General features: G+C 51.3%; 4 protein-coding genes across 4 annotated transcripts; all 4 read right to left on the reverse strand.

The window, feature by feature from the left end:
• Positions 1 to 2,258: 2,258 nt before the first annotated feature.
• PtrM4_118330 (putative m6 family metalloprotease domain-containing protein) lies at positions 2,259 to 4,321 on the reverse strand (the record flags this gene model as incomplete). Its single annotated transcript, XM_001935163.1, has 2 exons — positions 2,259 to 4,132; positions 4,192 to 4,321. The coding sequence occupies 2 exons, from the start codon at positions 4,319 to 4,321 to the stop codon at positions 2,259 to 2,261; spliced, it is 2,004 nt and encodes a 667-aa protein (XP_001935198.1).
• A 912-nt stretch (positions 4,322 to 5,233) lies between these two features.
• PtrM4_118340 (Herpes-BLLF1 multi-domain protein) lies at positions 5,234 to 7,238 on the reverse strand (the record flags this gene model as incomplete). Its single annotated transcript, XM_001935164.2, has 2 exons — positions 5,234 to 5,792; positions 5,860 to 7,238. 2 exons carry the CDS (start codon positions 7,236 to 7,238, stop codon positions 5,234 to 5,236), a joined length of 1,938 nt encoding a protein of 645 aa, XP_001935199.2.
• Positions 7,239 to 7,842: 604 nt separating this feature from the next.
• PtrM4_118350 (uncharacterized protein) lies at positions 7,843 to 8,619 on the reverse strand (the record flags this gene model as incomplete). The annotated part of the gene is made up of 4 exons (XM_066108301.1): positions 7,843 to 7,863; positions 7,916 to 8,153; positions 8,213 to 8,404; positions 8,477 to 8,619. 4 exons carry the CDS (start codon positions 8,617 to 8,619, stop codon positions 7,843 to 7,845), a joined length of 594 nt encoding a protein of 197 aa, XP_065961486.1.
• A 2,751-nt stretch (positions 8,620 to 11,370) lies between these two features.
• On the reverse strand, positions 11,371 to 12,749 carry PtrM4_118360 (Spo7 multi-domain protein; the record flags this gene model as incomplete). The annotated part of the gene is made up of 2 exons (XM_066108302.1): positions 11,371 to 11,441; positions 11,483 to 12,749. 2 exons carry the CDS (start codon positions 12,747 to 12,749, stop codon positions 11,371 to 11,373), a joined length of 1,338 nt encoding a protein of 445 aa, XP_065961487.1.
• Between the last annotated feature and the right edge of the window lie 304 nt (positions 12,750 to 13,053).

Below are 13,053 nucleotides of genomic sequence, written 5' to 3' on the forward strand. Positions count from 1 at the left end.
GGTTGTAGTAGTTGTGATATTTGTTGCAAGTTGAGAGTGAGGGTTGCGATGTATTAGAAAGTGGGAATGTGAGGAGAAACGAAGAGAACTCTGGCGGAGTTTTTTATGATGATTAAGCATGGTTTTAGTGGTACTTGCGGCGCCAGGCTCGCGGAACCTCCCTATCTAGTATTCCGAACCACGCGTAACCTTGGCTGTCAATGTGTTCGGTCCGGTCAGCAGTGTCGTTGTTTATATAACGTAGGTTGTAGTAGGAGCTCCTCGAGTACACAATGAATAAGGAACCTAGTTTAACCCGTTAGGATAATCTCCACTGTTGGGTGTCTCATGAAAGCTGAGTTTCGGCATGACAGTCTATCTTTGCTTCGGCACGGTAGGTAGTTCTATCGGCTTAATACTCCTTCCCTGTAGCCCTAGTTCCCGCGGTCTCACCGTTTGACAGCGCTCTAGAGCATGGTGTGAAGATATCTCCCCGCCAACAACAATCCTGGGGATGACGTGAGATAAGCTGCTTGGCGACCCCGCTCCCTATAGCATTGGCGAAAGAAAAATTCTGCGCGGTATTATTTACCTCGAAGTCGAGGAGCTTAGCGTAATAGGCAGTAGCTGGCTGTCTATGCAAAGCAGGCTCACGTGACTTGGCCAGAATCTTTGTGTGGGACAAGGCTTTGCTGCTATGTTCAGCATTTCAAGCCACGTTTGCAACCTCGGGCTGTCGACTACCACACTAATATTTCGGAGGGCAAAAGCAATCGTTGTTAGTCTCCACTTTATTATTTCTAGTAGTCGGTTTAGTAAAAGCGCGATACAAAGTGTCGAGACGCGGTGAGAGCCTTCACTAGTATTCACGGTGAATCAGGCTTCCCGTGCTCTGATTGGCCAGGCACTGATTAGTCAGCTGCTCCGTGCGCGCACCATAGATATTCTCCCTTCTCCCGTAGCTCCAATACAACAAGTTCACGCACATTTTCTCCACCTTCATCACAAAGAGCGTCATGGAAAGGCCCACATTGCGCTAAAGCAGGCAGCTTCGCCTGACCAGTTCGGGCACTACTCCAACGTCAGCTAAATGCAACTTCTCGGAGGTACCCATACGCATAACGCTGCATGATTCTTTACAACTAACCCAGCTCGGTTTTTCTCAAGGCGGCATCTTGTTCACTGTCCCGTACTAGTAACTGTATTGGTATATTGCTTGATTATAGGCGCGACGCGTCATATACTGGCATTTTTGGGGCTGATTTACAGTACCACATTGCAAAGGAGGTGTCGAATAAGGAAAGAGAGAGGAGAGCGATAGTACAGGCACGCATGTTGGAGATGCGGCAGATGATTGGCAGGGGTAGGAATGCGATGTCTGAGTTACGGGTAAGAGGATTGAAGCAGGGAAAAGGCTCGCGACAGGTTCCAAAAACTGACAGTCTGTCATCCGACGGGCTCATACGGTTGGGGGATGACACCGTAGCTGACAGGGGCATGATCGGAAGACTTGCTCTTATGTTGAGGGTGCCTCGTGTCAGACGGTCTGACCATGCGAAACCTAACACTTGTTGGAAATTTATCATGCCACTCATTGACCTTTGATCGAGTGCTGACGGACAGGAAATCCCGTGCACGAGCAGATTGTCGTTGATGACTATGATGACATCCTCCGACGTGAAGATTGAGCAGGACGCAACCAAGTCAAAAAGCTCAGTCCAAATCACATGATCAATGAATCTCCAATTTGACTGATTACATGGTATGTACGAAAACACCCGTGCGCGATGTGCATGTTAACTAATGTCACATGATATTGTTTAACATGCGATTGCTAACATGGTCACGAAACTCTATCTCATCTTATAAGGCAATGCGAAGATGCTTGTGGACACGATCTGCCGATCATGTTAGACGGGAGAACAAGGAACATGATCCGTTCTATAGCCTTGCAAACCTCGGCGTAATCCGTCTTGCGGGAAAATCAGTCCGATAATGTCGCAGTCGGATCCAGATAGCCTCTTCCACGTATGAACATGATCTTCTCCCTGGCGTCTTCATCTGTCTTGAGAGAAACGTACAAGGCAAAATATCAAAATCACAAGGAATCAAACGGGACGCAGTCTGGAAAGAATTACTGCAGCATTCATTTCACGTGCATGATGGGAACTCGAGGTAACAATAACTTCTACCACCTCGCTTATTCAATTGTAGGTAAGGTGTGAAAAGATATGTCGCTTGTTTCAAGCAAGGACTGATCTTACTTTCCTCCATCAACCCTACAATCGTACTTTGCACGTCTTAACACGCGACACAGACTTGTCGCTCTCGCTCGTGGCCGTGAGTGTCACAGTAGCCTCCTTTGACGCACTACTTCCATGACCAACAGCCACCTTGACACTCTTCTGTTTACCCGCTCCAGCGTACGCCAATGCGTTGGGTAACGCAACCTTCCAGCCCTCGCCCTCAACCTTTGCCTCCAGACGGAAGATGTCAGATCCAAGGTAAGCAGAGAGATCCTGAGGATGGGGATTCGTGCTTAGCATAGCGGCCTGACCAGTGTTTTTGAGCTCGAAAGTACAGTACGTGCCGCTGGCGGTGCTGGAGCTGTTTGCAACCTTGCCGGACCCAAGCTCGATGCCGTGTTTGGCGGTAGTGGTGGCGTTGGTAGCGGTCGATGCGACACCGACGGTGTAGTGCAGAACGCCAGCGTCATCGCGGATGGTATCGAGGATGTAGAAATGGAGGCCGTTTGGCGCGTCGATGTACTCGTACTGCGAGCCAGAGTTTGTGCCGGCATGGAACAGCGCGTCGGCCAATTGCCTGTAATCGCCAATGGTCCAGTATCTCGCGGTTCCGTTGGGCAGGTAAAAGTCAATCTGTCGTGCGTCCTGGGGGTTGGCGTCAATTGTCCACTGGAAAGGCTGGACACGGTCGCTATCCTTTGTCTTGCTGATCATGACTCCGGAGTCGGGGCAGAAGGAGTCTGGTCCCATGCGATCAATCACCTCAAGGTTGTAGTTGTTGAATCCACGGCCATCACACAGCGGATCGGTGGTGGTGTTGCAAGGCGGCGCGAGATCGCCCGCAGCGCCAAAAGAGATGTTGAAACCCATGAGGGTGCCGAAAGGGTCAACGGAGCGAGCCGTAATCTGCGCAACGACCGGACCGGAAGCGGCGAGTCCATCACGAGAAACCTGAAGGATAGGTGTGGAGTCGATAAGGCCAATCTGATGCTTGTCGCGCATCGAATGCAATGAGCCCATGGACCCGCCCTTTACCGGAGGAATCTGCCAGCGTGTATGAGGTCCGCCGGGTCCATTGAAGCTACCCCGAGAAAGCATACTCCATGGGCCCGTGTATGAACGGCGGGCAGGATTACTGAACGGATTATTGTAGTTGTCGCCGATGCCGAGAAGATGCGACAATTCGTGAGCAAAGGTAGCCAGACCACTTGATTCGCCCTGGGTTGAAGAACCGCTTCCGGCGTTGGGCCAAATAGTCGACGCTGAAGCCCACGAAGACCACTCCACGTATCGTGTCTTGGCCCAATTTGGGAGCGAGGAGTTGGCGGGCGGCCCAAACGCCTCTGGAACGTCTTCTTTGGATGCAAACTTCATCTCGCCAAACTCCTGCCATGTTGATGACTCGTCCTGTCCAGCTGATAGAATAAAAGCCAGCTCATACGCATCTGCAGTCTCATTCCCAACTTCAGCGCGCCATGCACCAAGTGCATCGGTTCGAAGATCTACTGAGCATGGCGGGCCTTGGGGACACGCGCCTTCGTTGAAACCACCCTCCTCATCATCGACGCCATACTGGTAACTTTTCGCTGGCATGCGATATGGGCCAAACACGGTCAGATCCACACCGTACTTCCCAAACGAATCGCCCATCCAGTATTCATGGAGCGTGTGTCCTTGATTGAGATCGTTGGGGACATTGAGAAAGTCGTGGTAGAACTTGGGCACATCCTCACGTTTCATGCCAGCGGCCAACGGTTGCGGGTTACCAAAGATATCCGAGTTGGCGGGTAGAGTGACTACAAAGGGCGAGTCTGGGTAGTCAACCGTGACCATGGCAATGTTGAAGTTGCGGTCTCGGCCTTTGCGCGACGGATCTCCCCAGTTTGTTGTTGGCGGCACAACATAATCTATGCTTTTCTTAGCAATCTGCCTCTGACAGGCGTAGTAACATAGGGCTGAGACATACCGTCCCAGGTCATGTTGTCCGGATTGACCCAGTTCTGAGGATCAATCGGCGCGAAAGGGGATGAAGGCGAGCTCTGGCGGGGGACTACAGCGGCCAAAGTTATTTGAAGCATAGCGCTTCCAAACGCCATTGCAGACGCGCTCGATGACTTTTGGCGCAACATCTTCAGTCGTGACTCCCAGAGGTTGCGAGAGGAGTGAAGAGAAGAAAGAGGTCCACGGCAGGCAACAAGGTACTTGTACCTGCATTCCCAGCAACGGGGCTACTGACACTATAGTCGCGATTATCCATGTTGTTAGTTGCGCAGGAGGCTATGACGCTGCCGTCTCCCGTCGTGGCATATCCGACTGCCTTCTTGGGTTAGCATCATCATCTCCGCAGGCTTGGCGCGTAGCCACCTGCCCTTGTAGTCGTTGCTTGATGATAACATCGCAACCGTAACCGCAACTGTTATTTGATCCTGCGTCTCTTGGTGTTCTTTCAAGACATAACGATATGCTTAGCTGTGGAATGTGGGGTCTTGCAGAGCGATAGATGAATTGATCCTTGCTGCTTGCTTGCGAGTTGCGTGGGGCGGGGTAAGCGTTGTAAGAAGTCGTACGATCCGCATGCCTGAGCTGGGTTGTGCTACATGCTAAATCGTATTCTTGGCTTGGAAATACAATCGCAGTTGGCACAAGGACGTTGTTGTCTTGGACTTTGAGGGTAATGTGGGCTGGTCCATGTCTTGTGGCGTCGGATGCACCACCCGAAAGCTTAGACGCGCGTCTCATCTGCCAACAGATGAAGTCATCGGCCCCTCAACACAAAAGATTGATATGTCGAAATGTCTCGCATGCGAGCTGCCTGTTCACGATGAGATGCGAAGATATGAGTGCGACGTCACAATGCCTTGCGCATGTCATTTGCTAGCGGAAAGGAAGAAGCGTGACCGATGTGAGACCAAAGGCTTGTGCGACACTCAAGATTCTTCAAGATCAACGTGTCCAATGTACAAAGGAACAGAATGGAACTATACAGTAATTACAAGAATATGCCATGTCTACAAAGAAGACACAGGAGTAAAAGTAACATCATCAAAGTAAACCGTACTCACCGTCGAAAGACCCGTAGGACCAACACAATACAGTTTAAGGTCAAGGTTAACCATCATCTCAGATGACCCAGTCAAATAGTACCCAGAGGTAGGCGCAAACTCCCTACTGGCAGTATAGATAAACCGATCACCCATGGCAACCAGCCCACCATTAACCTTCAAACCCACTTGGCAAGTAAGCCGACTATTGGCCGTGAAGAGGACATTCCACGACTTGAACTCGTAGAGCGTGTTGGGACAGACGACGACGTTTCGTTGCCGGAATTCCATGGATGCTGTGTAGCCGCTCGAAAGGGCGTTGACGGTCACGCGTAAGGCCCTTGTTCCGGTGCGCTTGGCCTCGACACCGCTGGTATAGACGTACGGGAGGGCGTATCGGGAACCCACAAACTCCCAGGGTGACTGAACATTGGGTGTTGCGGCGGGGAAAAGTTCGAAGCTTGGTTCTTGGATAGCTTGACCACAGGTGGCGCCGACGGAAGGGATGTTCTGGGGTGGTGCATTGCTGTTGAGATATATGTTAGTATATAGCTTCAATTAACAGGAGATTCGGGTCATATGATGGTACATACCGGAAAGGTGTAGGCAGAGCTTCAGGAGTGGCGGGTGGATCGGCAATTTCCAAAACCTGTACATTGTCTACTCCAAACGAGTAGGCCGCGTTTCCAGGGCAATTGAAAAGCATAATCGGCGTAGCTTGTCCAGTTCCAAAGTTCCAGCGGAAATTGGTAGATACCTCCTCCCATGCACTGCCTCCAGTGAAATATGAAACCGGGATAATGTTCACTCCAAAAGCGAAATGCACGTAGCATTGAGGAGATAGCATACCGGTTTGGCTTCGGACGGTGACTGAAACGCGGTAAGTCGTTCCCTGGACGCCTGCAATGTTGGGGAACACTAAGCTGATGGAACGAGACGCAGTTACTGATGTCTGGGCCATGTTGAATTCGAGATAACGCGTTCCTGCGTAAGCTGGTAGTTCTGGAGTGGATTCTCGGAGAACGACCGTACTGCCAGCACCGCCGCGAGGAGGTGCAGCACTGGGATCTTCAAAGCCACCGTTGGTAATCAGGCTAGGAGTGAAAGGGGTAGGTACTGGAACTGCTGAAGACGATGTCGATGACGCCACAAATGGTGTGGAACTGGAAACTTCAATCGTAGATGATGACACGGTTGATGAAGTTTCAACCACAGAAGAAGACGTGGTAGCTGGATCCGAACTTGCTGGTAGAGTTGATGAATCAGAGATTGTGGAACTGGAAACTCCTACGGTCGAAGTCGTAGCGATCGGGGTTGTTTCAACCACCGAAGAAGACGTCATGGTAGCCGTATCCGAGCTTGATGACAGAGTTTGTGAAGGCTCTGGTGTTGAGCTGGGCACTATTTCCACACTGCTAGATGTTTGGCTTGAGCTCGGCATTATTTCCATGCTGCTAGGTTCTAGGCTCGTGCTCTCAATGATGGAAATAGACGTGAACGACACCATATCAACTGACGAAGTAGGAACCTCCGAGGGGTTATCCGAGACTGAGATGGACGTCGATACAACAATGCTGGCTGTACTTGTAATGTCTTCTGAGCTTGCAGGTGAGCTTTCGGCCAAGCTAAAGCTAACAGGGTCGACAGTGCTAGATGTGATGACAGCCGACGGTGTCGGTGTGCTTGAAGTTTGAGTAATTTCAGGCGTGGATCTAACAGGATCGACAGTGCTAGACATGATGACAACAGACGATGTCGGCGTGCTTGAAAGATCTGATGAAATCTGCATCGTTTCAGAGGTAAAGCTAACAACATCGACACTGCTGGATGTGATGACAGCCGACGGTGTTGGTGTACTTGAAACATCAGATGACGTCTGAGTAATCTCAGAGCTCGAAGTCGTCGGATCCAAGGACTCAGTCAAAGTCGATGACGGCTCAAGCGATTGAGGAGATGGCGATGAGGACACCATGGGTGTGCTTGAACTTTCTGTGGACGTTGAAATTGGCGTAGATGAACTCGAAAGAGTCTCAGTCGAAACTGTGATGCTTTCAGAGACGCTTGATGACGAATCGCTGGAACTGCTGGAGTAACTCAAAGCAGTGGGTGTCGTTGAAGGTATATCGAGGGTTGGTGTGATTGACGACGGCGACTGCGACGGCGATGGGGACGAAGAGATCTGTTGAACTGACGAAGTCGCAGATGAGCTGGCTGAATTGGAAGAAGCGATCGGCGTCAATGGTTCAGCAATGCTCGAAGTGGACATCAAGCTAAGACTTGAGGGTGCTGGAGAAGAAGCGCTGGGTTGAACAGTGTTCAGTGGCGTTGACAGGACCACTGAGGATAGAGAGCTAGATGTGGACGCTGCGGACGGTTGGACAGACGCAGAAGAAGACGAAACCATTGATGACCGAACCGTGGACGATAATACACAAGATGACAGAGTGGTTCTTGGGCTAGGCATTCGCATTGTAGATGACGGCGGTAGAGTCGAGAACGATCGAACACTAGAAGACGACTGTGGGGAAGTACAGCGACCAAATCCAGGCTGGCATTTAGCACCGCAGTACGCTGGGTCAGACCCGCAGTAGCTGTATCTATAGGAGGACGTGTCAGCGTGTAAACTTCTCCCGTATGTATGGCGAGTACATACTCGGAACAACAATCACCAAACTTGGATCCTTGACAGCTAAACCCCTCCGTCGCACCATACATGTACCCACAACGAGCATTTGTAGAAACCTTGCCTGTGGACGCAGGCCTAGCAGCAGATGATGAAGACGATGCCTTGGTAGAAGCCGGACGTGTTGACGATGTAGTCTGTACCCTAGCACAGCTTCCAAATTTCGAATTGCAACCGGTACCACAATAGGCGGAAGTCGAGCCACTGGAGCATGTCAGACACCAACCCTTCACACAAACGAAGAAAAGTCCGCCAAAACTCACCAGTACCCATATGAAGAACAGCAATTACCAAAGCTGGAGCCCTGGCAGGTAAACCCCTTGCTACCACCACACGTCCCATCATACGAGATCTTAGCTGTTGGGCTATAGGAAGACGTCGCGGGCGTGCAAGTGCCAAAGTTCTTGTCGCATCCTACTCCGCAATGACTGGGGCTGGTACCACACCAACCGGATCTGAGAGCAAATAGTGTTAGTACGGTGAAAAACAACCACCATTTTTCAAGTTAGAGACTAGAAAGAACTTACTGCGAGCAACAGTTTCCAAAAGCAGATCCTGTACACACGAGGCCGTTGTTCGATTTCCCACACCGACCAGTGTTGCTCACCTTGTGAGCGTGCACATTGACTGCAGTCAAGAGCGCAAGAGACCAGTAGATTAAGGAACGCATCTTGTATGATGATTTCGTGTAAATTAAGAGAGTGGTCGTGTCGGTATTTTGATAACTGCAAAAGAGTGACCTTGACGATATTTCAACTGTAAAAGAGTGGATGCCCCAAGTCAGAGCGAGAGACAGGTTGCCCGATTTGAGAAATGAGTTGGATGGACCAGTATTTAAACATTGCTTTCTGCAATGACTCTCCTCGCCTCGCCTGGCCTCGCCAAGTGAAGAGGGCGGCCTAGAGCTCGTAGGTCTAGTATCGTGGTGTATTGTACATGACTCGGACATGGCTTGTGCAAGGGTGGTGATTATGGTACCATACTTGAGATACCCACGATGGCACATCTTCTATAGTACATTCCGCATTCCCAAACGAAACACTACAGTAGAACCACCGTTACTGTATCCTTTTGACCCGCATTCACAGCACCTACAGCATCCTTCTCTCTACCTACCTACTTACCAACTCACCAACTCTCCAATGCCACCTACTGCCAACACCCAACACACCTACATACATACTATTGAAAAAAAAAGCTCCAGCCTCATCCTCAACCCCAAACCGCGCATCTAGATCCCCATAACCCATGCCTCCAGCTGAACCACCGCAATTGGGGAGATTTGCAAGCACCGCATTTAGCATCCCATCACCCTTAAGCGACAGCGCTAGAACAGCCTCGCTCAGACGCCACAACATGCCCATGCCTATTCCGGCTATCTAGGTACAAGCCACTCGGCAGCCCCGCGCGCTCCATTGACGAACAAGGAAAAAAAGGGATCATAAACAAAGTCCCGGCTCGTGCACTGGGAACCGTCGTTGTTGCTGTGTTGATTTTGTCGTGCCGATGCCTAGGCCGAACGCCCCCACACGCCGCGCCTGGAAAAACCCTTCCCCACCACAACCACCTAGCAAAAAAAGAAACCCAGATTTTATAGGTAAAAAGGAAAAGCAAAAATGTCGACCGATGTGGGACTCGAACCCACAGCCTCAGCCTGTACCTATGAATGGGCTTCTATAGGAGGGCTGCGCGCTACCATTGCGCCAACCGGCCAGATGCTTTTTTGATGGAAGAATTTGGACGGGAAAGGAATATATTGGGGTGTAGAAAAGCATAGTGGGGACATGGCCATGGCGGGGTAACGGAATGTTTGCTGCGGGGCATTCCGCAGTTTGCATACCACAGCAAATCTGCTACCCTGACTTCTCCGGCGGTAGTTATAGAAGGAACTTGTTGATAGTTCTGCTGCATGTTTTTCTATACAGGATATATAACACACTATAACCCTTCTCTCCACGCGTGCTATATCTCTCTTATCCCTCCACCGCGAAACGCGCAACTTGACTCTCTAACTAACTAACCGCCGCCGGACTAAGTATCTACTTGCCGTATCTTTTTCCTACCCACGCTAACTATATCCTCTCATCCATTTCTCCCATCTACTACACCCGAAAATCACCAAACCAACCCTCTCTCCCATCGTAACAATCATCCACCACCCCCGCTACCAACAATACTAGAAAATTATGCCTTTTTTTGGTCTTGTTTCGTCTTGTCTACGTGAACAAGCTGACGACATTATACGTAGTGTACATTGCATAGTCTATAGTGTGGTGTAGTAGCTTGTCACGTGTTCGGCGTTAGGTAATCGGCGCTAGGGTTGAGTATTTCAGGGCAACTCCGCGTAAGAGGAGCTCGACATCTTATCGTACACCATTCTTAATACTACCGTTTATTGTTCGGATACCTTCTTGTTCTCTACTCTCTACCGATTGCGGGTCGGCAGCCTCTCTTCTGACTATTGAGACTATCCCTCTACCACAATAGCAAGAAATTCAAAAGGCCATTGTTGTAGACATCGGATTCCGAGAAGAAGCGTAGAAAGGATAGTTGTTTTGACTAGCTGCTCGTTTGGCAACAGGGAAAGTAGAGTAAAATAAGTTATTACTATAGGAGAGTAGGTAGACCGCCTATTTAATAGATGTTCTGTTTCTAAACACTCCCTCTAGGCTCAAGCGTTACTACACCCACAACCACACCTATAACTCAAACATCATGACTATCAACCCCCTCCCCTACAAACTCGCCTACCCATCCTTCCCACACACACACAACCATTCAACCAACCCCACACACAACCTCAACCCAACAGATATGCACTTCCAAATACTTTGGTAGAAAGATAACATCTTACAGTAGTCGTAGTCGTAGTCGTAGTCGTAGTCGTAGTCGTAGTCGTAGTAGTAGTAGTAGTAGTAGTCGTGGTTGTTATTGTTATTGAAGAGGATAACTATATATACATACAATGCACTTTTCGCACAGCACAGCACAGCACACCACGCCAGACCACACGAACCATGCCCTCGCCCTGAGAAACGGCCCAGGCTACGAAAAGAGAAGGAAAGCCTACGAAAGAAAAAAAGCCCATCATGATACAAAACATAGTCCAGAACGTAGATGCGTGAACGGTTGAAAAACACCGCCTCCCCTCCCCGTTCCAACTCCGAAGAGCACACACACGTTATCCCACGCATTCAAACCTACGCACTCTCCGCCCTCCCACTCCCCCTCTCCCTCTCTCTCTCCTCACGACTCCCCTCCTCTTAACCACCGGCCTCCCCCCATCCCCCTCCCCTCAATCGCCGCCTCATACCCACCATCCTCCCCCTCTTCACTCACACCCCCCCTCTTCTTCCCACTTCCCAGCCCACTCGCTCTCCTCACCTGCGCCTGCGCCTGCGCCTGCCAGGGTAAATTCCCCTCACTCGGCGTCGTCGGTCTTGAACCCCGCTGCGGTGGTATCAACGGTTGCCTCGCCGACTGCGCATTCCCCTGTGTAATCGTCGAGCTGGACCTCAGCGACGATTTCCTACTAGTAGATGTAGTAGCGGTGTTATTCGACGCATTACTCCACCGTCTCTCGCGGTTTTCGCTCGGCCGCAGCCGGCCGTCGGTGTCGATATCCGGTGTGGGTGTTGTACTGCGTGAGGAACTACGGGAGTTTGACCGTTCTCTTCCGCGGGCGCCTTGGAGGAGACTGGGGCGGCGTTTCCGCGACGGTGTGTTTGAATATGTGCGTGTGTGTGGGTTACTATGGTGGTGACCGCTTTTTTCCACATCCCCACTGCTGCGTCCGCTGATACCGCGTGCGCGTTTCCAACCACGCCAGCCTGTCCACCATAGCCAGCCACCTTCTTCGCGGGCGATTTCCCGTTGGCGAGCGCGCACGCGTTTGCGGAGTTCGGCTCTGCGCTCGTTTTCCGTGGCCCAGTAGTCGTTTCTGTAGACTTCCCATGACTGGCGGAAGTCGGGGGTGAAGGGTTTGGGGAGTAGTAACAACTTGATATAATCCCCCCCGGGCGCGATATCCTCCTCTGCGTATTCCTTGCCGTCTTCGACAATACGATTCCTTGGGCGTCCACCATCCAACAACGCCGCGTGTTTATTCTCCTGCGCCACATTGATGAAATGGTACGAACTACCACCTTGCTCCCCGCCCCACAAGCCCCCGGAAAACGGCACGATGAAATGCGCCCACTCGACCAGTTCACGCCACCACGGCCCACGTATAACAACAATCTTTGCATTCATGCCTCGTAACCCGCGGTTTGCAACGCCGATCCAGCGTCGTGGCCACCGCACGCCGCGCTCCCATTGTCCCGTGGCCCAGAATAATAGCGCGGTTACGACACCCGTTATGAAACCGACTTTTTGCAGCATGTCCAGGAGCCAGTATTGCGAACCGCCGATGCCCTTGCCGTCTTCGCGTGGGCGCAGCCACAGCAGGTAGAAGCAGAAGCCTATCCATACGGCCAGCAGAGTGAGGACAAAGGTGTTTTGGCGGCGGCGCGCGCGGAGGGTGAGGTATTGGCTTCGGAGACTGGCTTCGAGGATGAGTAGGTTGAGGTAGATTTGCGGGGGGGACGACGGTAAGAGGGCGGTTGGGTCGTTGAGGACGGGTGGTCGGGGTAGTTTGAGCGTTGGGAGTCGGTCGTTTGCGTCGTGGGGTGGTGCGTTGTCTGCGAGGATTGAGGCGGAATATGGTGGTGGTGCTCGCTCGATGCTTTCTGCCATCTTTTCTACGTTGGTGTTGGGCGCGGGTGCGCCTTTGACTAGTTGGTCCAGGGTCTGAGGCGCCATGACCTCGGCCTGATATTTATTTTTCTTTATCTTTCCCGTCCCTCAATTCGTCCCTGCCTGTGGTGGTTTGGTAGCGGAGCGGAGCGCGGTGCGTCAATCCCTGGCTGCGTCATGTGAAGGTGATCGGAACCAAAGTCCAAAGTACCGAATGCGAACACAAGGTTACCCCAGCTCGTCCTGGCGTATGACTCGGTTCGCGAAATTGCGTATTCACGCGGATATGTTGCGCAACGTAGAGATGCGGTAGGCGTAGCATATAGCGAGTGCTGTGTACACGGGAACCTACACGGGAACCTGCGCTTGT

The sequence above is a fragment of the Pyrenophora tritici-repentis genome, chromosome 6 (genome assembly GCF_003171515.1).
Source record: "Pyrenophora tritici-repentis strain M4 chromosome 6, whole genome shotgun sequence".
Lineage (NCBI taxonomy): Eukaryota > Fungi > Ascomycota > Dothideomycetes > Pleosporales > Pleosporaceae > Pyrenophora > Pyrenophora tritici-repentis.